Source organism: Blennius ocellaris (genome assembly GCF_963422515.1).
Source record: "Blennius ocellaris genome assembly, chromosome: 12".
Classification (NCBI taxonomy): Eukaryota; Metazoa; Chordata; class Actinopteri; order Blenniiformes; family Blenniidae; genus Blennius; species Blennius ocellaris.
The window spans coordinates 19392766-19418843 of record NC_137661.1 but is presented as its reverse complement, the minus strand read 5'-3'; the positions used below and the strand labels follow the sequence as shown (position 1 = coordinate 19418843).

At 40.4% G+C, this 26078-nt stretch overlaps 3 protein-coding genes across 4 annotated transcripts in view; 1 reads left to right on the top strand and 2 right to left on the bottom strand.

The window, feature by feature from the left end:
- pip5k1ca (phosphatidylinositol-4-phosphate 5-kinase, type I, gamma a) overlaps positions 1-15827 on the bottom strand; it is a 47366-nt gene extending 31539 nt beyond the window's left edge. Inside the window, exon 1 of the mRNA XM_080506139.1 lies at positions 15542-15827. Coding sequence (XP_080362265.1) covers positions 15542-15674 — 133 coding nt within the window. The 5' untranslated portion in view covers positions 15675-15827. The remainder of the gene's footprint in view (positions 1-15541) is intronic.
- A 1440-nt stretch (positions 15828-17267) lies between these two features.
- gpx4a (glutathione peroxidase 4a) lies at positions 17268-21485 on the bottom strand (the record flags this gene model as incomplete). 2 transcript variants are annotated; one of them, XM_080506681.1, is made up of 7 exons in its annotated part: positions 17268-17876; positions 18217-18276; positions 18446-18470; positions 18976-19127; positions 19350-19494; positions 19588-19682; positions 21357-21485. In XM_080506681.1, the coding sequence occupies 7 exons, from the start codon at positions 21483-21485 to the stop codon at positions 17844-17846; spliced, it is 639 nt and encodes a 212-aa protein (XP_080362807.1). In that variant the 3' UTR covers positions 17268-17843. The 2 variants fall into 2 exon arrangements, with proteins under 2 accessions (XP_080362807.1, XP_080362808.1); XM_080506682.1 differs by lacking the exon at positions 21357-21485 and adding an exon at positions 20044-20179 and having other exon boundaries at positions 17269-17876.
- Positions 21486-21743: 258 nt separating this feature from the next.
- polr2eb (RNA polymerase II, I and III subunit E, b) lies at positions 21744-25503 on the top strand. Its single transcript, XM_080506690.1, has 8 exons — positions 21744-21895; positions 22556-22730; positions 22872-22987; positions 23103-23183; positions 23291-23349; positions 23449-23527; positions 24515-24587; positions 25390-25503. Exons 1-7 carry the CDS (start codon positions 21839-21841, stop codon positions 24578-24580), a joined length of 633 nt encoding a protein of 210 aa, XP_080362816.1. The 5' UTR covers positions 21744-21838; the 3' UTR covers positions 24581-24587; positions 25390-25503.
- Positions 25504-26078: the final 575 nt, after the last annotated feature.

Here is a 26078-nt window from a genome sequence, read left to right as displayed (position 1 = left end):
ATGCTCCAGAGAATCGGCCTCACGGGAGCACAGACATTTCGGACAAAATACAAATTGACAGATCTGCCAAATGTGGTCTGATTACTATGAACTGTGGTGCATTACAATGTTGGTGCAGTCTGATTAAATGTGCCTCCATAAACAAGCTTGGAAGTAGTGAAGTGATCGTAGGATACAAGCTATGGGTTTTTGAGCTGGCTTTAGCAGGCTGACTTGTTGAAATATCAAACAAGGACAAAAAGTAAACCTCTTGCATTACAGGTCGCAATCAAGTAAATCTCAGAGGCAGTCTGCGTGTGTTTATTTCATGATCATTTCTGATCTAATAACAGGATGTAGGCAGTTAAGGAAAAGCAATCAGGCGAGTGTTTTCACTATTAAGGCCTGGAAAAGACGCGTAATTATAGATGTACGCCACTCGGCATGATAATGAAGAGAGAGGGTTGAGGAAGGCAAGAAGGAAGGGGAGTACGCAAAATATGTAGATGAAGCAAAGATAGATGGAGAGAGAGGAGGTCTGAAACTGATTAATTCTCTTATCATCACAACCACAATCACAGTCAGACGTCCAGATGGTGGAATTTATTACAAAAAAAAAAAAAACACTGCAGCAACACGGTTGGACTGTCGACAAAAAAAAAAAAAAAAAAAAATCAAGATTGCAAATATCAGAGATGAGACAACGCTCATGTTTAGACATTTCTCGTTTTGCAAATAGCATTTCTTAGCACTCAACAATGACACAAAATGGAAATGATTATTAGCAGGTTTAAAAAAAACAACAAAACACAACAGTTTTCGGTCTGGACTTCCTCCTCCTCTTCACGCAGCCGAGACACCAACCGCCGAGCATGTGCGCGTGCAACACTGTCACTCAGGAGAGGGGCAGCATCCTCGCAGCTTCACTCGCTATGTTTCCTCTCGCGTTTCCTTGTCTGCCGGGCCTCTCGTGGACGCCCATGTGACTGAACCACGGAGTCGCCAGTTTGCCGCCCCTCCTCCTGCTCCGCTTCTCCCTCTCCCTCTGTTGCACACAAATTCGCCCTGAGACGAGCAAAACCAAAGTGTGCCAATAGAGACCTCCGCAAGCTGAAAATCTAGTGTGGAATGTTTTAAAGGGGGGGGGGGGGTGAAAACACAAAACAACCAGCTGCACGTTGGATGAAGGAATGTTCGAGATGTGGAAAATTAAAGAGGAAGCCCGTCAGCTCTAAAGGGAATGTTAATATTCACCTTGCCTGTGATGGGGGGGGGGGGGGGGGGCTCAGTGTGGAGCTTGTTTCATCTCTTGTCATTTCAAAGTGCCTGTTCCCTATCTATTTGTATTCAAGACGACGCGTCATGTGCTGCACTATTTCCACGTGTCTTTCTTTCTGCATGCCTGCACCTGTGAAGTCAGACCTGGGAACATGTTTGCATGCAAAAGGTATGCGAGTGCGGATTGAACGCACCGACGACATGACTGTGTGTTGTGACTGAGCACGTGCGAGCCTGGTTCGGTTTCCAATCAGCCTCTCTCCGTTCAGCTCAGAACAAACCACAACCGTGATGGTTTAACAAGTAACACAGAAGAATTTAGACCCACACAGTGGAGCTGGATGAGCAGCAGCAGCAGCAGCCCAACCCACAAAGCCTGTTTCATCCATCCACCCATCCATCCATCCATCCAAGGTGATGGTGCATCAGCTAGCCCAACCCTGACAGGAGAGACTGACAATGTCACACACTCACATTCACACCTCGAATCAAACAGGACCCTCATTAAAGTCAAATACGTGTTTTCAGACCGTGGTGAAGAAATCAGAGTACTTGTACCAATAAATCCACACCAAAGACAATCCATTGTTTTTGAAAATGTATTTCTTATTATGCCGCCGCCTTGAAGGGAATCTATCTTGCCGGAGGCAACATTCACCCTGAATATTTCACCAGTTCATCATAAGGGTAATCGAGAGAAGACTTTCCACCACAGAGGAACACACTCACTCCCATGGATAATTTAAGAGCCAGAGGTGAACATAATATGAATACCTTCAGACTGTGGGAGGAATTCAGACAATGCAGAGAAAACCCACGCATGCCCAGCTGGAATATGAAAACTACTCACAGAAAGGAAATCGAGGTTGGACAAACCAGAAAAATGCCTCAGTGATAATGTGCCATCTGTGTCACCTCCTTACATTTATCTTTAAAAAAAGCGCCGTTGTGAGTCGGTATCTAAAGGCTGGAAGAGTGAGGATGCAAGGTAATGGGATCCACTCCAGCGCGACGCTGCACGAGAGAGCTGTAGAGCTCTTCAGGAGATGGAACAACAAATAGACTCTTTCCAAATAAATGGTTTCTTGTGAAGTCTGTTGCCTGGTTGGAGTGGAATGTGTTGGTTTTATGGGATACTCACAGCACTTAGGAGACTCACCCATTAACAGTTGGGTTGAGTTTCTTCTCGGCCTGTTGAAAACGACTACAAGGTGACCATGCTCGTATGCAAAGTCTTGATTTAAAAAAAAACCCCTTCCTTTAAATAAAAGACCTAACATTGTATACACGAGGAACGACTTAAATCAAATAGTCAAAATGCTTCATCTTGTATGAGACCCTGAGTTCACTTTGCATGAAGCATGTTACCAAACAGCTCACCTCAAATAATACACAGTCTAATAACATAGAATAAAACCAATTATCTTGACAATACAGGTAGACATGAATTAAGATGTGGTGTGTACAGGGTTACGCCTCACTATGATATAGTACTGATCAGTCTATTCAGCTGCTCCCTTGTAAAATCAAGTTTTTTCAAACCACGACAACTTACACTGTACTTCTGGCACCAGGTGCTCTTCCTGCCACACCGGGATTTGAACCCGAGTCCCTTACATTCAACATCAGCTTAGTCGTAGTACAAGCAAGGTGTACTAAAGCCGTGACCAAATTGTCAGTTTCTTTATCTCTGAACCACCTAATCTTTTAAATACATGTAAAGTGTTGTCGCTTGATGAGAGTGTGTGGCTTTCGGACCCCGGCCAAGAAAGAAAAAAGGGTACACACACACGCGCGCATGCACGCTCAAACTCTTGTTTCCATGGCGCCCCATATTGAGGTCAGCCAGCATTTTTATGACAACCGCACATGTTCCTGGAATCAACAGACAGACGCCGCTTTTCACATGTCCTCTCATGCTGTGGTTAAATAGGGCATTAGCCCAGAAGGAGATCACCGTTCACTTTCTTGCTTTTATAACACAATTATAAAAACACGTGCACATAGACAGTAAGCTTATTTACCGTATTGCTGTTGAAACAGTATTAACATTAAAGCCATATCTCAAGGGTTCGTGTCAGAAAACGTGCAAATTGGAATGTCACTGGACATTGAACCACAACAAGCTTGACATCCTTCGGTGAAAGGTAAATGAAAGAAGCCCGTTCAGATATAAGAACACATACGGGCGGAGATTATCCAGTAACCCGCGAACAAAAAGAATCATGACTGTTCACACCACATACAGCCGGCAGCATTGATGTGTCTTACTGACAGCTCACCATAGGACCCAGATGGGATCAATACCGGGTCTCCCAGAGGACGAACTTAAGTAAGAGGCAGTCTATGAAATGACCGTTTGTTATCTTGGCAGACGCGAAGCGATGCTGGTCCAGCTATTGATTGGCCTTTAATTTTTCATGCCACAACAAAGTAGCGTTTGATCACTTGTGTCAAAGTGGCATCTTGACTTCAAATCCAGAAATCAGAAATGCGTCAATCAGCTCAATTCTGGAGGAGGTAGATCAACAGCGGAGCCTCCGCGTCTCTGCAGAGGGTGTGAAACACAGTCGGCGCTCCGAAGCTGTGGCGTTGAAATATTATCTTTCACAACAAGCATGAGGGTCGTTTCCAAAGGCGGCGCCCATTTGTTCTCTCTCCGGAGCACCTGTGAAGTTAACTTCATCCTCACTCAACACGGGGCCATTATGCAACCATGATGGTTGCTCTGTAGTCAAAGCGAAGGCAAACCCTCCTTCATGGCTCATCGTTTAGAATCAAGTGTGTGCCTAATTCAACAATAACATTCTTATTTGTTTTTATTTGTTTTGTTTTGGCAGGTGACTGAAGCAAGTATGCATCAGCCTAAATATTAAATATTCTTCAATTTACTTCAGGTGTTAAATCATCAGCTGTTTTTTTCTTTCTCTCTGCAATATTCCCTCAACTTTGCAGACCGATTGAACTTTTTTGTGTGGTGCAAATTTGAATATTTGTATTTTGAAATCACCGAGTCTGTGAGAAAATGAACGCTCAAATTAAATAATCGTGACTCGATTAATCCACATGCAGCGTCTTCTTGATAAAAAGGCGGCTGGCGTTAACAACGATGGATCTCGTGGCGAGTTAACTCTTTTATTATTGTAAACATATTCTGGCCACCTGGATGTATTTTGAATGTCAAAAATCTCTGATGAGTAAGTTTCTGCGGATTTTCTTCCGAAATACCTTCAATTTTGAATAAGAGGGAGTTATTCAGTATTACTGTGTGTTTTAATGTCTTGTAATGTAACACATCTGTCAAACTCTGATGGACGGTTCTACTGTGGAAGACTTACACAAAACTCCATTCCTCTGCTTTCTGACATCCTAAATTTGTCTTGGGGGTCACGGTTATTTTAACTACACATGCAAACACATATTAACTGTAGCAGGAGATGAAAATAAAGGTTAACATACACGCTCCATCTTCTTCGTCTAAACTTGAACTCATGGTTTGATTTTCCTGTGAACAAGTCTTCCCACGCAAGAGAAATTAAAAAGTAGATTATATTGCCTTTTCACTTTAAACGAGGACGTTTAACAAACTGCCATCTGAAGCAGAGCAAAGAGATTTGTGTATATACTTTGTAAATCAGCCTGAAACAACGATCTTACTTCTCAGCCTTCATCTTGCTTTCCCAAGACTGTTCCCACCAATTATCACACCTCACCGTTTAAGTTATATTTATAGTCGTGAATCCATTTCCAGCACATTTGTTTATGTTCGCATTGCTGCACTCTCACTTCGTTTTTCATCGACTTTAATGACAAAAATCACAAAGTTTGGTTGACGGTTTTGGGCACTATTGTTTCGATATGTACCAACTGTTTAAATCGTCAAGATTTGGCTGGATGATCAAAACCTTAATTATCTGAGGTGACAAAGATTGATTCGCTTCGTGATGTCTTTTTAGCGAAAGACATATCAGAGAAGATGATGAAATACAGTTGTGATGCCCCCGTCCAGGAAAAGTATTCTCTATCCAAGTTGTAGTGTAACCATGCACCTCATCACAATACTCTAAGCTTGGCGTCATGTCAATCATGTCGATAAATCATCTTAAGTTTCTTCATGATCAGGCACTTGTAGGGTGACCCTGAAGACAAAGGAGTCATTAACTTGCTCATGTTAAGCTTTTCAAAGAGGCTTTAAACGTTCTTCGTGAATACGGCACTCTGACTGAATAATATGCTTAGAGCTTATCCCCATTGCTTCTGCATGTAAACACGCACACACACACACGCACATTCGTGGGTACACACAGACGTGTGGATACTTTTCATACTTGAAGAGGAAATTTAGTTGCATTCATCTCTAAATACATTATCAGGCGACGATGGTGGCAGCACATACCCACAAGCATCCCTTTACATTATATTCCTCTCAGCATCCCTCTGATTCAACGAACGGCGTGGTGTGTTGTCGAGTGAAGGGAAAGCTGCAGTGTCCTCTGTTGTCAGAACTCATCATACACTTTGTGTCGCACAGTGAATGCACGGAGAGCGCGCGCAGCTGGAGACACCGGCTTTTTACTATACCAAGTCATCCATTATGATCAGCAGCAGCACGCTTGATAAAAAGCTCCATACTGCCGCTAGATATTTAGAGGAGAAAAGAAAATACCACTCCCTTTGAGACACTTGGCTTGAAGCTATATGATGAGCGATGTGTAACATAGTCTGCATGCAGGCACATATAAATATATACATTTAATTTAAATACAGAGCATCCATGGGGAAAAAAAAGCTTGGGGGAAAAAAATTGTTTGATCAAATCATTTTCATCAGTTAATCAATGGCAAAGTAAATGAAAAGCATTTTTAAAGTTGATTTGTTGGGTTGTTTTTTTTTTGCATCCATGTGATTCAAGTCCACCGGACCATGAAACCCATAAAAGTCCCAAAATTAATCATAATAAATAATAATAATGCATTTTATTTATAGACACTTATAGACACTCAAGGTCACCTTACAAAAGTTAAAAACCACAAAAAAAACAATGCAAGACAGAGCAAGACACAGGTAGTACAATTAATAAGGTCAAATATAGAACATGTATAGAACAACCGTGCTCAATAATGCAGATTTGATTTTTATTTTGACAAGATACATTTTAAATATTTAATTTCTCTGTTTTGCATTGTTGTGTTGGTCAATTATACTGAAACAAAAAATCCACTTAGTGATTAAAATAAAACTGATCTGGAAACGAGAGAAATTTTAGAAGCTAAAATAAACTCCGACACCTCTGAGTGTCGTTGTGTTTAGATTCTAATGTGACACGTACTATTGTGGGGTTTTGCAACACGCAGACAGACAGCAGTCTGGCAGCACAGCCGGCCAAATCTCGGCCACTATTACTTTACTATTGCTAATCCCAGTCCCTCCGGGTTACGGGACTAACTGTCTGGATTATCAGGATAAAATGGCCCTAATGCAAGGACAGGTGGAAGTCAAGAGACCGTCTGTTTTTTCTGGGTTACTCGACCTGTATACGCCCTGCCTTCGACATCGCGGACTATGAAATTCAAGCTCTGCTGAATCAATCAGTGATTACTGCCGGGTGGGCTGCAATTACACAAACACACATTTTTCTCACGTTTTTTTTCCTCCTGCTGACATGTTGACGAAGCAAACATCATTAAAACAATTCACAAGCAAATATTCAGCATTCCCTCCCACCGCTCGTGTCCGTACCGACTGATTCAACGCTCAAACTGACGATGAAAAGAGCTCAGCTGCTTCTGACAGCAGCTATTGACTCCAGTCGAACTCAGAGGAGCCGGCAGCTTAATTATACTGTGAATTTGACTAATAGAACAGGTGGATTGGTTAAAATATATTTTTGTTCCTCGTGAGAGCACTGAAAGCTGGCGGGGGCTGCTTGGCTGAGTCTAGTGACAGAAGCACGCTCCTAAACATATCACAGGTATAAAACGCACGCGAACACATGCATACATCAGCCAAAGTCAATACAACAAGCTATGTTCACAGTCAGCTACGTAGACGTCAGCCTGCCTGTTTGTAGGAGTGTGATGCCGGCACACAGCATGAGTCAACATGCAGAGTCAGCACAAAGGCGAAGCAAAAGTTATAGTAAAATTTCGATGGGTATTTTTTTTTTTATTTATCCAATTATTTTTGGAGGGAAAATTCACGAGTGTTAACCGTTTGTGGGGTTTTAATAACATGGCGCATATCTCAGTGATAGATCAGGAGATTCTGTGCACTGTGCTCGTGCAGGGAGTTCTTGCTGCTCCTACAGAAGCAGACAGGGTTGAGTTGTAGCACCGTGTTCTCAGGGCAAGGCTAAAAACAGCTCAGTCCTGCCGGCAAAATGATACACACACACACACACACACACACACTCTTATGCAATTTCAGTATGTTTTTCATTACTGAGCTCACAAATCAGAACTGAGTTTCGTGATCCTTGCTGATCCCCAAAATAGTGGAAATGGTCAGCACGGGGAAAGTGGTCCTTTTGTGGAGATGAGTGGAGAGTAGAAGAGACCTTTTGATCTTCAACTAAACCTTTTATAATTCAATTTATTTTTTAAACAGTGATAAAGATTTAGAAATAAAGTGCAAACAAACACGGTCAGAAAATGCCCCGCCCCCGGTAAACACAAAATCCTGTGTGTGAAGATAAAGGAGATTAATGAATAAATAGCTATTTCCTTTTTTGTTCAAAGAATGACGAACTAATCCTGAGCGACATCAATCACATCCCTAAGAGTAACTGAGTTTCTGAGGTGGATTCTCAATTCCCACTGCTCTGAGGCTCAAAATAAAACACCCATTCATAATAGTAGTCTCTTGAGTATAAATACCCTTTGTGAAATAAAAGAAACACACCCAGCCAGGAACCTGCTGCAAGTTTTGTCCTCCAAATGAAATACAAGTCAACAATTTTAAACTGTCCATTTCTATTTGCGTAAAGCACAAGTGAACACTGTTATTTGACTGTTGAGCCGTCGTCACACTTGTTCAGGAGCATTGTTCACAATACAAACTGTGGATTTGACCTAATTTTGAATTGTGAACTTTCTTTGAGGGCTCTCAAGCTGTTGGGTCCAAGTTATCAAGGTGAATTCCTCAGAGAACAGCACACATAAATCATCAAAGGAATTGTAACAAAAAGGCAGATTTATTTTACAGGCCTTTTTTTTTATAAATAAGTTTTAAATAAGACATATTTACAAAGTGTACCTTAAAACAGTGCAGGAGTGGACTGGTAAACACTCGTGAGGCATCGAATGCTGCTACTCATCACATGTTGGATGCAGTGAAGAAAAATTCTCATTTTTGACGTTAAGGTAAGTTCAGTCGTTAATTATTTTTAGTTAATTTGTCTAGATTGCATACTTGCAATATATGTGCGGGGAGTCCAGGTTTCTCTGAGTGCAGCAGCCTCACATCTACACGAGTCTATATATGTATAAACTCCAGGAAAACAAAAATATTCATAACCCTACCAGTTTCTCCCTTCACACTGAAAAACCTGATCTTGAGCCAACCAGAAACACAATACAGAGGCAAACATAAGCAGAATCCAATAGAACTGGATTGAACCAAATCTTATCAATTCCAGCCCCAAGTACAGAAATAACCCAAATAAACAAGGTAACAATGGGCCGGACGGACTCCCTCAGCTGCACTATTATTGCTGAGAGCTGCATCTTCACCGGCGGTGGTGGTGACTCAGTAGGAAGTAATCTGCTCTCACTGAAGAAAGGACATAGCTGGTCATGGCTTAGCCCATCAGTCTCCAGCCTGACATCAAAACTCTATACGGACACTTGCCAATTTTATGCCGATTTATAGAAACGTCTGTCACAGTAAACCTGACTGAACTATTTCTGTACTACAATATAGCCTGATTATCACCGGGTTGGTCTGAGGCAGATATGTGTTGGTTGTAAAAGGTTTAAAAAAAAAAAAAAAAAAAAAAAAAAAGTCTTCAAACCTCTTGAGGTTTGATCTTTTACCTGCTCATCATTACAGAGGGGGACAGATTCCCTCCGGGACGAGGGACAAAAAAAAAAGAAGAAGAAGAAAAAAATCTATGTCAAGTTCCCCCCACGAGACAAAGTTAATGAATCTGAGGAAGCCTTTTCAACATCGAAGATTCAGTTGAATCCGAGTGGCAGGACACCCTGAGCCATGAACCGACGCAGGAGAAGTGGAGTTCATGTCATTTCCATTCTCGGCTTCCCCGGTGAAATTACCATCGCGAGACAATTGATCACGCAAGGCGAAGGCCATAACTGCCAACTGGGCTCATGCTGTTTAATGAATGAATACATTTTCTCACTGCTAAGACTCTATTAAACTTGCATTTACCCCGGAGCGTCTTTTTCCTTGACAAGGAAAGCTCTGCATGCCATTCACTTTTAGAGGACTACATAACACAGCTGACACATTGAAGGCCCGCATTTTCCCACATTTGGTCAGAACAGAGAGAACACAACCCAATTAGGTTACCGTGAATGAAACGGGGTGATTACAAATGACCTGTGCTGTAAAGACAGTGAGTAAAGAATAAAAAAAAAAAAAAAACTAAACAAAACCATCTATTTACAGGAATACAAATTTAACATTACAGTGCTTCTTCATAGCTTTTTGGTCAAGTCTTTCGCAGTTTTATTTCCCCGAAGGTCCGCTACGATTATCAACAACATTCAAACCATTAGGCAGTTTCCGAAGTCGGCAGTAGGTTCTCGAAAAGGTGTCTTTTATTATGGGTTAGTTTGACATGTGTAAATAACTTTGGCAACCTCAGCACAAGAGGACTAGAACCAGAGTACCATCACATAACCCACACACACACATTGACAATGTGCAATCTCTATACAGGGTGGCCCTCAAGAAAAAGAAAAGAAAAAAAAATCAAACCAGGGCTACTTTAACTGTGAAGCTTAAGTGTGGAACACTACACCTCCCTGCAGCTCTGACATTTCATTATTTCATAAATGCATTGCATAACTAACAATTTGAAAATAAAACATTTCTTTCATATGTTTGACAATATTTTTTTTGGGGGGAACGCTACTGCTAATTTCATTTGGGCATTCAGCTCAGCATCTGCTGGGTGAAATGTAGAGAAGAAACTGAACAAAGTGACCAGTTATCAAAGGGTGAACACATAAACAGATACAAAAAAAAAAAAGCACTGGTTGTGCTTTTTTTCTATAATCATCACTAATCCAATGTGGGCGACTCAGATAGGGTTCGGCAACTTCCTGATCCACTCGTTCTATGCACATGCTCCAGGTGCCGCTTATGAAATAATAATAGCCTGCACACTGGGCACAGTAACTCTCCTAATTGAAAACAGCAGGCCCCTGCCTTATTCCCCCGCAGAGGGAAACCGCAGCAGTAGTACACTGCAGCCGCGTGATTGTGAAACGGAGCCCGAGCTCCATCCATCCGCTTTTACAACCGCACACTCGCCACCACAACAAACAAAAAAAGAAAATACTACGATCTGAATTTTTCATGTCTTCCTTTTCCTTTCTGTCTTCCTATTTGCTTCTACAAAATGGATATTACTCACTGTCTTTTCAGGAGAGCTACTGGAGCATACATCCCCCCCGCTCGCACTGAGAAATCAGCAGCACGCAAGAGGCGGCGGAACTGCGTCACCCACTGTGTAAAATATGACATCAAATCACCTGGCAGAGGGTCCAAACCCTTACCGGAGCTCTTTGAACCAACCATCAGCATTGAGACGGATTTCAAGGTTACAAAGAGAGACAGACACAAGGACGGAGGGAGACCTTGATGAAAGAATAAGGAGGAGGCAGATGGATGTAAATTTCACAGGCGGAGGCAAACTACACTTTGTGCCTTCGTCAGCGATTCTGAAGGGCCATGCCTGAAGGAGAGTGCAGAGAAAAACAGGAGGAGGAGGAGGAGGAGGAGGAGGGGGACTGATGGATTGTGACAAATGAGTGACTTGACACAGAGAATCATTCACAGAGGAGGAAAGACAATGAGCTGTGGCTTTCTGAGGAGTAAAGACAAAAAAAAAAGAAGAAATTAATAAATAATAAGAACATGAAGGCAAAAAGCTAAAGAATAATAAGTGGATGGAAGTGAAGTGAAGGAAAGGAAAGGAAAGGAAAGGAAAGGAAAGGAAAGGAAAGGAAAGGAGCCAGTGGTGGAGTTGGAGTTTGGGGAGTAAGTAAATGAGATTATTGCCATCGTGCTGACAGAAGTCGAAGGGGACAAATTACAACTGCCCGAGGACGGCTTTGAATGGGACTAAATGCTCAGACAGCTATTTAACAGCCAGCTGTGACACCCACACATTCAGAGCAGCCATACAGCAAGACCTGCAATTACACACCGGCAGGATCCAGTGTTAACAACGCTCTCACACCGGCTTCTTTGACATGTTACATGAACACTCTTTCGGAGGAGAAAGTCAAACCTATGCAGATGACACACGAGTTCAATTCGACCATTGTCTATTATTTCTGGGTGTAAATATCTACAAAAACGCAACCCAGTGATGTTTGATTAACTGTCAGGGTTTTCAAGGAAATATCAGCTTTTTTCAGTATATGTTTGGTTGTATGTCTTGACATTGAGTGTGGGAGACCCAGGGCAAAATCTCAGCTGTAACAAAAATGGCATCTGGTGTTAAACCAAGCCAAGTCGGCAGTGCAAGATTCAATTACTTGCCTTGGTGACCTCAGCAAATGGGAGCAGCAGAACACACTTTTTTTTTTAAAGTCTCCTAAAACACATTTTCAGCAGTCTTATCAGTTTATCAGCTTGTGTGTCACATGAATTTCATAAACCTTTTGGACAACATATACGTCTGACTGCAATGACAACTTCAATGATATGCAATGCAATAATAACCATGTCAACCTGGATTGAAATACAGGTACACAACCATGGATGTCAAGCTTTTCCTGCTTCGGTAACATTTAAAGCCAACTCCAACGTATTAGAGAGCATCATATCTCACTACCTTCTCAGCTTATGGTGAATCAGTCAGGATATCAGCAACAGCCCGAAAGATTTTAACCAGAATAAACTGTATCTGGCACAGCAGAGCTTCACTCAGCAATGTATTTGTTTGAAACCAGTCAGCTGCATGAGGCCCGTGTAAAGGCCGTGTTTTTCATTGCATGTGAGGCGACTACTGACTGAGCAGGCGCAATCCTGTGAAATGACACGATGGGGTGAACGAGATACGGCCAGCTTGAGGGGAAAAAAAATGAAGGTAAAAACCCTCTGCAACCAAAAGCAACTGGCTGCCATTTTCCCTCTTTTGATACAGTGAAGCTTGACTGGTAAACATGGTAAACCACGGACAGTGAAAATCCCACAAACTGATGTGCAGTGCAGATATGCAGTCAATGCAAAATAACTGACAGTTGTTTTGAGTCTGTCCACTCAGCTACAGGCACTCATATCTTTTATTCAGATAATAATAATAATAATAATAATAACAATTTGTATTTATTAGCACCTCTCAAAACACTCAAGGTCACCGGTCTATCAACTTTTGGCTCAATGACATACTGTTGATAATAAGAAGCAGTCAACTCTATGCTGATGATGCCGTCCTATTATTTAGATCAATGGAGCTAAACCAGGTCCGGGAAGGCACCTGTCTAACATGTTTTATACATCCAAACACACGCAAATCTATTGATTATGAAAGACTAAAAAGAAGTGGTGCAGCAGGATGTGTGAGAAAGCTCTGATTCAGATGTGACTTGTACAGTACATGTGCGAATAGACGAGAAGAAAGAATAAATCAATAATGTTAATCTTTTTTTCCACCCATTTTTGGGAGATTTATAGTTCTACCTCCAGCCCATGAAATACTAATCGGTTTGGATTACTGTCAAATAATTTGGATTACACCGCTTGCTAAGCTTGGATATCAAACCAGTCCACATACAGTATGTATTTTTTAATGGTGCAACAAACATGCAAAACAAAAACGGCCTTTACTTTTCCTATAATAAAACGACATCTTTTATGAACAAATGAACGCAAGTAGCTTACAACACATGGGTGTGACAAACTCATATTCAAAGACAACATCAGTGCTGACTAACAGGTTAAGAACAGATTATATAGTGAGCCTGATATTCTCATATGGGAAAAAAGAGGCCGATTTAATAAATCCCACAGATTTAAACTAATGCAGGCAATCTGCCCTGAGTTTATCACAGTGTGTGTTTGTGTTTCTATAATATCTCCATGTCCGGTTCACTGTGGCGTAAATGTTGACATTTGATCAGAACGAGCCACCAACACAAGACAAAAGCATCAAGACTTCTTGTTCATTCATACAGAAAACAGTTTATCGAGGCCTGATTTTAAACAGGAGATCTGAAGAACCATTAACTTGTTTTGCCAAGTGATTTCAGTAACATAGATTAAACAGACATCTGGGAAAGCTTGCATTTACTGCCCCATCCCTTGGGCAACCACTCAGTATAACTCCTTCATCTCTTATCACTTACACACACTCACAAAGCAAATGGAGTCTCTTAAAATGAACCACAATGCAGAAATTCAACAGGCGACTCAATATCTTAACTGTTAATGCTCCAACTGTTACACAGTCATGATTCTTTCAGATGCCAGTGGCTCACGTTTACCGCTCTTCAATTAGACCAATTTGAAATAAATAAATAAATGGTTGCCACGATCAACATCTCACTCTTTGAAGCCGACATGAAATCCCAGCCAGTAAACCGCTCCCATCATTTATATATAGGCATTGATCGATTCCAGCGAGTGACCCACTCCAACCAGAAAGCACAAGACGCCACCAGCCATGTGAGACGGCCCCTGCAGCTACATTTGACATGATAAATCTACACCGAGGTCACTCGGAACGCTACGAAACAACCTGTGAAGTTTCAAATACAATACGGCTTCTGGGTATTGCTGACACGGGACCGAAACCTCTTGAAAAAAAAAATCGGATGATAAACAAATAGATGAGGCATGGCCCAGTTGGTTAACAGGGGTTAGCGCTGTTGCCTCTCAGCAACAAGACCTGGATTTGATTTCTTCCCGCTGCCTTTCTGTCTGCGGTTTGCACAATCTATTTCCGCCTGGGTGGGTTTTCACTGGGTTTTTGCTGAGTGGTCAAACACACGACGGCTACTTTATGACTTGAAATCGGTAGAAAGTGATGGACTGGTGCAGCCTGCCCCCCCCCCCCCACCGATGTCAGCGATGACAGCCTCCAGCTCCCGCAACCCTATGAAGCATGCAGCAGGTACTGGAGATGCATGACAGGATGAACTAATGAAGGTATGGATATTAAACATTTAAATGTAGTGGTGAAATTTTAAAAACATCAAATTACAGCAGACAATTTCAACACAGCTATTAAATTATGTCAAGTAAACAGCAGATTTAATCAATCCATGCAACATTTTGAATCTTTAGACAAGTGCCTTGTTAAAATGACACAGCAGGATCAAGGAAGTATATCTTCATGCTGTGGAGGCTGAGTTACATTGAATTGAATCGAATGCAGACACTGTGACTATAACCAGCGTTGCTATTGCTGCAATGACCAGTCATCTACCTATCATTTATAAAATAAACAGCATCCAAATTTAAGATAAATAAATAAAACATGTTATTGTGTGGCGTTTAACTATCAGGTGCTTCGGCCACAGTAGCTGCAGATTATTTAACTCGCCTTGTCATTGCTGAAATGTGAATTTGGCAGCATACTATCATATTATCATAGAGTATGAACATGAAAATGATGGGCTATGCTCAAATTTTCATATTTTACTACTGACTGTGGAAGACAGGTGGTCATAGCTGGGTGTTTAAAGCTGAAGATTTGTCAAATACATTGATTTTTTTTTCTTTGATTCAAAACAATTATTTCAGTAATCCTGATAAATAATTTGAGACATTACCAGTTATATAGTGCAATGTGTCACATCGCCCTTTTCCTTGGCTTGGGCTGCATTTACGTGAACGCACACAAACAGTAAATACCTACAAACCCATGCAGGATGTGTTTAAATCCCACTTGAAATTATTTCTCACATTGTATCGCCTTATTGAGCCACTAGCTTAGCTGATCGGTCCCCTGCTAGCCGGGATGAGTCGGGACTTTCTGGTCACGGCAGCCGCGGAAACGCTGCCGGAGATGGACGATTGTGGTTGGCAATGACAAAAAAAAAATGGACAATAAACGCTGACTAATGTGAGTAAAATGTCAAAGTACCCATGTCCCCCGCGTCCATCCCGTAGCTGACTCCCACCACCGTGTCCCCATCATCGGATGCTGCGGCCACGGACAGCGGGCTCCCTTCCCTGGCCTCCGACAGCCCGACCGCTCCCTCGGCTGCTGGCTCCATTCAGCCTCCCGGAGGGGAAAAAACAAAAAACAAACAGGCAAAAGCCGTCCGAGTGAAAGACCCGCGGCGGCGGCGCGACCTCGGCAGGAGGGACTGAGGAGGTCACAGGGTGTGCAACAAAAAAAAAATGTACAAAAATCAGACGGAGGAATGGGTGATGGTTATCCGCGACGGCGCCTTCATCTGTGCGGTGTGTCCTCAGCGACGGGCGGCTCGGAGTCTCCGCTCCTCCTCTCAGCTCCACCGCGCTGCACTTGCTGCTGCTGCCGCTGAGCCGTTTGCTTGGTTGGCTTTTGAGCCGACGCGACCGCTGCGGCGCCCCCTGCAGGATGCAAAGGGAACCGCAGTCCGGTGCTCCATCTCACATCGACTCCTCACGGACCAACAGGTCCGTCCCTTACCTGGCTGTGTGGTCGTGGTCCGCTTTTCCGACGCCGGTTCGAATCCGGCTTGGTTCAGGGAGTGTGTAGGTTTTCTTTGGATCCTCCTATTTTCTCACGGTGTATTAAAAAACAAACTGACTTTAAAAAATTCCAATTGGTATGGATATGAGTGTTTTTTGTCTCTGTACCCAGTTTACCACAGTTGACAACCTGAGCTGAATAAAAGTATAAAAAGATGGAAGAATAGCGACACCAAGCGTCCTGAAGCGAGGACAGCACCATATAACTGCGCCTTCATCCATTCTTGTAAATGTGCCTTGTAATGGCATGTTTTAGGGAAATTTCCACATTGTGGATAATAAGGTGTTTGCTATTTATTAATAGAGACCAACACTAGATGTAAATGTGAAGAGAATACAAAGCACAAAACCAACGCCAGACAAATATAGCTACAATACATTGAATTAGGTAACCTAAAATGCATTTGCATCGCTCATTTGCCACAGAATAAAAATACCTTCTGACACATTTATCAACTCCTGTTTAAAAAAACCCCCAATGAATTAAAGAAGGCATGGGTTATACAAATTGACTTTAAATGCCTTCATTAGCAAATTTAGTACACTAATTTATAATGTATAAATACATATAAGCCATATCACATCAGGTGATAGGCAGATTTACTATATTTTTCAAAATCTGATTTTCTAAATAGTTCTTCACTCGGTCTGAAATGTCAGAAAAACCTGACTATTTTGACAAGTTTGCACAAGAACTGCTAATTTTGCCTGAATACAATGTGTTTTATGATGGAAGTCCATTTTTTAAGGCATGCAGTGAAATATGCAATACTATGTTATCATTGTACATGTTTTAAATGTTGTTATTTCAAAGCAGTTTACTATTCATTTCAAGGCATTTGTACTGTGTAACTGTAAACACCGCCGTCTATAAAAAGCAGATTTGTTAAAGAATATCTGGGGGCATTTACACCCAAAACAACTGAAGCGGAGATGGATCTGACATTTCATGTGAGAGCATTGGCCAGCACTGGCTACCCTCTAAAAACACCTGTGTGATGCACATGCAGACCGTTTGTCACTCAGTCACAATCCCGAACCAAATACCTACAATATTACATAATTTTCAAATTGTCAAAGTCCGGATTTTTTTATTAAGTACATTTTTTCCAGAAAAACTCCCACAAAGAAAGCTTATTCAAAATTCACAGACAGTTCTCTTCTTCTCAGAGCTCTGCACTCTGCAACATGTTTTTATCAATGAAGGACCTGTAATACTTCTCAACTACCAATCTTCCTTGTAAACATACTCTTTAGTAGCAACTGGACCATAATGAATGAAACTTTGTTGATTGTTGGCTGGACTGTTGAGGGTTTAAAGAACACGAGACAAAACATTCCTGCTATTTACACACACTTTGGTGAGAAAATAATAACCACAGAAAAAATATATTGTGAATTTTATTGTGAGAGCAATGTAGCATTTTAGGTTGATGCAATACTTATAGATGTGTTCAGGACTCCTCTCTCATTGACCCCAGAGAACCAACTGAATACAAGTTTGACAATCCTTCCCAGCGGGCTTGCACGCTATTTTCATCAGGTCTGTCCTATCCGTTTTGCGGGTTTACGGACAGACCGTCACTAGTCTGGGATGGACTCAAGCTATATCCAATGGTGCTTGGAGCAGCAGAGAGAGGAAGGGGAATGACGATGGAGACAAAGTAGAGGAAGCATGAGTAAGGCATCAGGTCTTTGTTATGGGTTTAAAGATATTTGGGAAGATCTTTCTCCACCACCTAAAAACAAAACAAGAGACAGAAAGTGCATCAGTTCAAGATCCCAATCAAAATGTAGAAGAACTGTTATAATACCCACTGTAGCACACAGACGTTGAGAGTGTGCATATCTTGCTCTGTCTATTTTAATGAATAGCAAGGCATTAATACCATTTGATTTCAGAAATGTCAAAGTAATATCGGGTAACATTTCTGCTGTAAATGTAGAACAGTGTACAAAAGCCACTTTTGCTAATAAATACATCAGTTGTATTCACAGGGATAATTACACACCTGCAATTGTTCTACAATTGTCCATTCACGGCAGTCACTGTATCACACAGACATGTTCTGTACTTACACTCGGATCATCTAGGGGTCCATATCTTTTCACCACCTGCCCCTCTTTGTTGATCAAAAACTGCAAAGATAAAGACACAAGAAAAACTATAAGACACAAAAACTTTGTATCAATTCAATTAAGAAATAAAATGTTTGATCTGTTCATACCAATATTTAAATTACATGTATTTGCATTGAAACTTGGAATATATACTAAAGGCTCATAAAAAAATAAAAAAATGTTTTACCTTCGTGAAGTTCCACTTGATACTACTGCAGGAATAAAATATAAAAAAAATGTGTTAGAAAAATTTGACATTTTATCATGTGTTGTTTAAATACTAGATATGCAAGTACACCATAAAGAAATAAGTATATCATTGAAAAGTTAATTGTTTTGGAGTTGTTTTGCAGGTTAGTTCTTCATTCACAATAGAACAACTTAAATATGTCAAGCACTCATTTCTCTTCACTGTGATGCTTATGGACCCTGGATAAAAAAGAAAAAAGAAAGACATACAATCTTATGATATAATAATTTGAGAGCCCATAAAATAGCTTTTTATGACTTATAAGCTGAAATTATAGTGGTTTACTTTAAAGATTTCAGTGCATGTGTAAAATAACTTGAGAAAATGCACTTTTCACTTGTATTGAAATCTTTTGAGATGGACTTGTGATTCAATCACAAACACATTCCAGACTGTGTAAACAAATGTAAATTTCACTTGGGTCAATAAACCAACACAGTTGTTGTGTCATGTATCTCCCAACTCACTTTCCAAAATAGCCTCTCCCGTTGGGCTGGTCTTTCAGCCACTTCCAGAGGGGGAGAGCGTTGTCACCGTTCACGTCAATCTTACTGAACATGTCGAAGTGAGCATTGTAGGACTGGGCAAACTGTTTGATCTGAGTTTCATTGCCTGGCTCCTACAAAGTGAAACAAGTCAGAGATAATAGAAATGATTGAGCATTAGTGGCCATGAATGGTCTGTGGATACAAACAACAAATTATGTGTACATACAGAAAGCTTGATTCAAAAACAGCAGAAAAAAGTATTATGATTAAAAACCAAAGACAAAGAAATATATTTTCTGAAAAAAGTTCTCTCTTGTTATTTCATATTAACAGTGACTTTAAATTTTATATACCTGGTTCCCAAACTGGTTTGAAGGGAAGGCAAGAATGCGTAAACCTCTCTCAGAGTAGTTGGCGTGCATCACTGCAAACTGAGAGTAGTTTACTGGGGTTTTGCCTCATTTAGAGGCAACGTTGGTGATGATGACAACATTTCCCCTGAAGCGACATGAGCAGAATAAAAAAATTAATGGGCTTATGAGAGGATTCGATTGTAAAATCAAGACAGTTACGACGTCAAAGAAATTGTACCTATATTTTTCGAGGGAAATTAAGTTGCCATCAATATCCACCGCAGAGAAGTTGTAAATGGATGTTGCCCTCTGCCAGTCCTCTGTCGGCACAGACTGTAAAAGAAGAAGAAAAAAGTGATGAGTAACTGGAGATTGCAATGTAAAATGCAATATGAGACATGGGCCTTTATGTACACTTTCATTTTGAAGCAAAAATGTTATGTAAGAATACAACCCAAAACAGCATACATTTAAATTAATTATTCCGAGCATACCAGCCTAGCTTATGTAAGCATTGACCTGTGCTCAGTGTAAAAAAAATAAACAAAAAATATATAATTGACATATTTGAAACAGAAAAAAGTAAATTTAAAGCAAAAAAAACAAAAACAACTTGTTGAGTGAAATTTCCAGAAGAAAAATCCAAAACTACGAAATGAATAAATGTATCAATCCTGATCAGAGTGCCTCTTACCATAGCCTGCAGCAATACAGAGACAAACACTGCGCACCCTAACAGGCGCATGACTGCTCTCTGGTCAGCTTCCTCTGAAGACAGAGAGCGATCAGATCCCTGAACTCCTCAGTCTCTTCAGGTACACCCTCACCGCTCGGCCTCAGTCCCACTACTGAGAGCACTCTGCCCTCAGAGTGGTCATGTAAAGGGAACAGGTAATCATTAACACAACTGATTGGCTGAGATTCTGCAATAGGTCCCTCTTTGCTGCTGACTACAAAAGAATGCAGATCCCAGATCAGAAAACTCATTCACAGTCCACAGTTCAAAACGTTGTCATAATCGCTTAAAAAATGGGGCCATGGCAGGGTAAGCTCTGTGTGTCCAGGGCAAAGAGCAACAGTCTGAGGCAACACTTAAACTCATTCTGTAATGAGATTAATTTTTGAACCCAATAAAACAAAACAAAACAGAAACCAGCATGAATAACACAAATCCTATACCAGTTTTAAGAAGAAAAAGCTATTTCAAATAATCATAATCCATGCAAACAACAGAGTTAGTGTTTCAACCCATTAGGAAACTGGAAATCATATTTCCTGGACGTGGTGAACCAGGGTGGATATGCTAGGCAAGGCATTGTAAAACAAAATGAGTAATTGGGGCAACTTGGTGATCTCATATGCAACAGATTAGTTAACCCTTTATGGCATGACTGCAACAAATATGTGCTCTATAACTTGATGAGAGCTTAAAGGCTGGATCATTACAGTACAGGTGAGCAGTAAATTAGTAAGTTAATACGTTTAGATATTGCCAGCACAGACACATGCCGGTGCTATGTGAAGCCGGTGTTTAAGACAGGTTAATTCCCACAAAATAAATATGTATGACTTATGACAGAAAACTCTGTACCAGACTGTGTCCCAGGATGATAAGACTATCAGCTGATGCCAGCAGCTGGAGGCGGTTTCTGTGTTGCAGCTCTGTCGTAAACATCCGCTGCCACAAGCTCAAACGCAATGGACTTTTGTACCTTTTACTCATATTTCCACTCCCTCACATCGTGCAGGCACACATTGGGACAACTAAGTATCCCACTGCCTGTGTATGCAATATGTATAATCGCAAAGGTAAAGCGGCTTTATGGACGGACATGCCATTTAAAGCCGTGAAGAGATATACTACATAACACCGAAAATGTGTAACACTGAAAATAAAAGAAATACATCACACATCAGTCGAAAATGGTTTGCTGCAGGCAGTCGTTAGATAGCTTAAAAGAAGCTTTGAAGAACACACGCACACAAAATGATAAAGATTTACATTACCATTGTGGAAAAAACAAAGTACAAAATGGTCGCCAGTAATACTGCACAACTCAAAACAGAGCCTATGGCAAAAATAACATATAACGGCCTCATTTTGTTATAGAAGAGGCCACATTTGTAAACACTCATCACGGCCCATTTTGGCACCAGACTCCGCCCTGCAACGTGTTGTGAAACTGAATGACAAGGTGGGCGGAGTTACACGCACTACATCATCATCATTATTATTATGAATATTATTATTATTATTATTAATATTATTATTATTATTATGAATATTATTATTATTATCATTATTATTATTTGTATTGTATTGTATTGTATTTATTTATTTTTGTCAAACGCAATCCAGCCCCCTCGCTGACGTCATCAATCTGTGTCGGAGAGCTGAAACGTGTGTCGCGTGTTTAGTTGACGCCTGAACGAAAACAATTATCTTCTTTGTATTATTACATTTAGCGTGTATATAAAATCAAGACGACATGGATGACGAAGAAGAAACATACAGGCTCTGGAAAATCCGCAAAACTATTATGCAGGTGAGTCAACTCTAAATGTTTATGTTTTTAGCTCATTAGCTTAGCATGCAGCTTAGCGAAAACAGCATTTCCTCTCGCCAGTAATGGCTACGATGGGAGTATTATGTTTTATTTCATCTGCATGTCGTCGATTGTGGGTTTATCATTCCGGTTTCGGTAGAGCTGTTCTCGCTTCCGCAAAAAAAGAACATTTAGTGGATAGTAAAGAAGTTTTGTTGCGCTCTAGCTATAATTATGTTGATTGCAGTTTGAGCCCATCTACCTGCGATTCAGGTTCGAGCACACTGAATGAAAAAGACCTTTCCTTCATGGTAGAAAGCCGAAATGTGACTCAAATCTGTACCATCTCTAGTACCAAACCTCCTCAGAACTGCTCTTCTCTCTCCCTCGTTCAGCATTCGTATTATCTTTTTGTGTGTTTTTGCTCACCTGGATCTGTCTTAAAAGGACGATTTTCTATCAAAGCCACACATATGTTATTGGAACTTTATTCTTCTTAAAATTTTCATCTTATTTTACCTGATTTATAAAAAGTAACCATTCAGTGTAGTTGGCCCTGTGTTCATCCCTGTGCCTTAGCTCACTGCATTCCTAACGCTGTTTGATGCTACAATCAGCTTTACACACTTCCACTTGATTGCTCCTCTGCTGCACCCACAGCTTTGCCATGATCGAGGCTACCTTGTGACACAGGATGAGTTGGACCAGACACTCGACGAGTTCAAGAGTCAGTTTGGGGACAAACCCAGTGAGGGACGTCCGAGACGCACAGACCTTACTGTCCTTGTGGCGCACAACGATGACCCCACTGACCAAATGTTTGTTTTCTTTCCTGGTGAGTTTAGAATAATATCAATCAAGTATGATGAACTTGAACAACCTTCATTTCATCATAGAAACAAATATTGCCCATCTGTAAGTAATGGGGAACAGCAGTAATGCTATATTAACGTGTGGATACTTGTTTCCCTAACAGAGGAGCCCAAGGTAGGGATCAAGACGATTAAGATGTACTGTCAGAGAATGCAAGAGGAGAACATCACCCGAGCCATCATTGTAGTTCAGATGGGCATGACACCTTCAGCAAAACAGGTCGGTATTTAAATGTTTACTCCAACATATCCTGGAAAAAACTACTATCTTGTCCTTACTATAATGCCACACTGTCTGTGATCCTCGTAAACAAGTTTATGTAAATTTATCACAGTCTCTGGTCGACATGGCACCCAAGTACATACTGGAACAGTTTCTACAACAGGAGCTGCTTATAAACATCACAGAGCATGAGGTAACAGCATACTGTCAGCACGCTGTACTATGATTTCTCTTTTGGAAAATATGTTCAAATGTGACTTTGTTCTCTTTTTTTATACCATTTATTCCCTTGACTTCCAGCTTGTACCAGAGCACATTGTTATGACAAAAGAGGAAGTGACTGAACTTCTCGCAAGATAGTATCTTTACGGACAATGCAGTCCAGCAGTGAGCTTTAAAATCATTGACGCATTTGTGAAATTGTTGTCCAGTTGTTACCCTTAATATCATCACCTCAGTAAACTGAAGGAGAGTCAGTTGCCGAGGATCCAGGCTGGTGACCCTGTGGCAAGATACTTCGGCTTGAAAAGAGGACAGGTAAAGTAGTGTGAAGACTGGCATGATATGTGAACATTTTATTTAAACTAGGGCTGATAATCAATTTAAAAAAAAGAGAGCGGGAACGAGCGAGAGGGAGGAGAAAGAAATAATTTACCTGCAATGTTCAAGTATTTCCTCTAGCTTTTGCAGTTTGGGAAGATGCTGGTCAGTCAACATGACAACCTGCTGTTGAGCTACGCAGAATTGCTTCTTTGACATTTAAATTTGGTGTGTAAATGACTTTCGCTTTTTCAGTATTCTGCTGCTCTGGAGCCGGGGCGGCTCGGCGTGGCACACATTACCAAAGGATAGGGAGTTAAAAAACAGGAAATAAACCAAACTGCATTAATGTTTTTAACGAGTTGAACGTTTTGAATTGATCTGCAAAACAGATGCGTTAATTCTGACAGCACTAAACTAAACCCATGAGGTAGAGTAATTCATGCTTTGAAGAGCTAAAATAAATACAGTGTGGAACTGAATCAATGAGTAATGTCATTGTAATAATTTGAGTAAAAGAAATAATCTCCTCCCTTTTGAAATCTTCCATTGTTTCCCGTAGACTGAATGCACGGACCTTTGGTGTCTAAGTAACTTGGAAAAAGAAATCAATCCACTTTGAGACAAAGTTCTTCAAAAAGAATCCTTAAAATCCCCAAAACATGCAGCTGTGACAAGCAGGGGACAGACTTACTGAGATGGTAAAGATCTATTAATAACATATTCCCACAGAACTACTGTGAAGCATGTTCCTGCCGGAATTCCTATATAATGTATTTTCAGTTAATTTGAAGGTTTAGCCCAATGGATTAATTTCTGCTCTGATTTTGGGAAACAAGGATATAAAATCACATACCAATTAACTGATCAGACCACAATACAAATGTTAGTTCACCATATGAGATTTTCAACATTACATCAACCGTGTCTTCTCTACGACGGTCAGACTGAAAGTTTAGTGATTTTGTTCCTCAACTGTTCCAGGTAGTGAAAATCATCAGACCCAGTGAAACAGCTGGGAGGTACATCACATACAGGCTGGTCCAGTGACAGACGGGTAAGCCTTCTTCAGAACAAGTTAGCAGTTTTCTTTGAAATAGGAGTCATCAGCCAGAAATCACATTTTTCCTTGTTTATTAAAATTTTTTTTTAATAATTTGGTGTTGGACCTCAGTTGAAACTTCTCTGAAAGTCCTCGCTCTACATCCTCATGTCTTTACTCAACGCAAAGACATACGAGGATGTACTTTCAAAGCGAGTTTAAAAGTGGCTGATTTTCTTTTTGTTTGGGCTCTTTAAAACGAGACATTTTGAATTACTGTCAACACGGGAGGCTAATATAAACCCACCTCTGGTAAATTTAGCGGCTAATAGGACTTGTATAAGTCTGGAACCCCACGTGATTTACAAACGACCCAGATATTTGTAGACGGCTCCACAGTTTTTTATTTTTCATGTGAGCAAAGGGATGCTATTCCATCACCACGATTGACAGTTCTGCAGCCAGTCTAACATTCATACCAGTCAAAATCTTGCATATACTCTCACAAGACAAAGTTGCATTATGAGAAAGGGCCAGAATGAGCTCAACATAAAAAAATGTTGTCTTGAGATTTAAGAATTCATTTAAAGATGATTTAGAGACTGGATGTGTGAGAATACCAGATGAAGACTCCTTTAGAAACCTGAGACGAACTCATTTATATGCTTTGTTCTGTCCGATCATGAATGTCTTGTGCAGTTTATCACTTCACTTGATTAACAAGTACACATTTGCTACCACTGTCTACATGTTTACCCAATTCTGATGTCATGGTGTATAACATGCGTACTCAGTGATCGTGTATTTTTTTTTCCAGCAGTTGTTTTGAATCGGCATTCCAGACCAGTGAAGGAAATTCATCACCGCTTTCACCTCCATGTGCTTAACATTTGAATATTACTGATTTGTTAAATAAATGATTTCAAATATATTAATCTCTTCCTGAAGTTATTTACAGCATGACTCCCATTTTGTAAGTTTGCTATAAATGCTGTTCTTAAAGATGCTACCTTATTTTTGTTGCCAGGTGCTTTACAGTTTAAAATTTTAGAGACTAATAATATTCAATGTTTCTTCTCATAAAATTCCAGAGGATAAATTATTTTTGAAAAACCTTTTTAAAAAAAGCTTTTGCTATACGTCCTTTAAGAGATGCACATAATTATTTAAAACTTCAGATATTGGGTATAAATCTGACAAATATGAATTTGACCTTCAAAATAATAGGAAGGGAAATAATGTAAAAGCACTTTGTAACAATGATTAAAAAGTGCTATACAAATAAATATTAAATACACCGCCAATAAAGGTAACTGATGAGTCTCCTGCAGATAAATACAGGGTACACTTTAGAAAATGACATAATTGTATACTTCAACATTCAATGAAAACTTGCCCCCAAATACACCCAAAAAAAATTATAATTGTGATACTCACCATCTGCGCCGAAAGAAAATATGACTAGAATTACAGTAATAAAGGTTTTAGGTTATCAGTAATTGACAT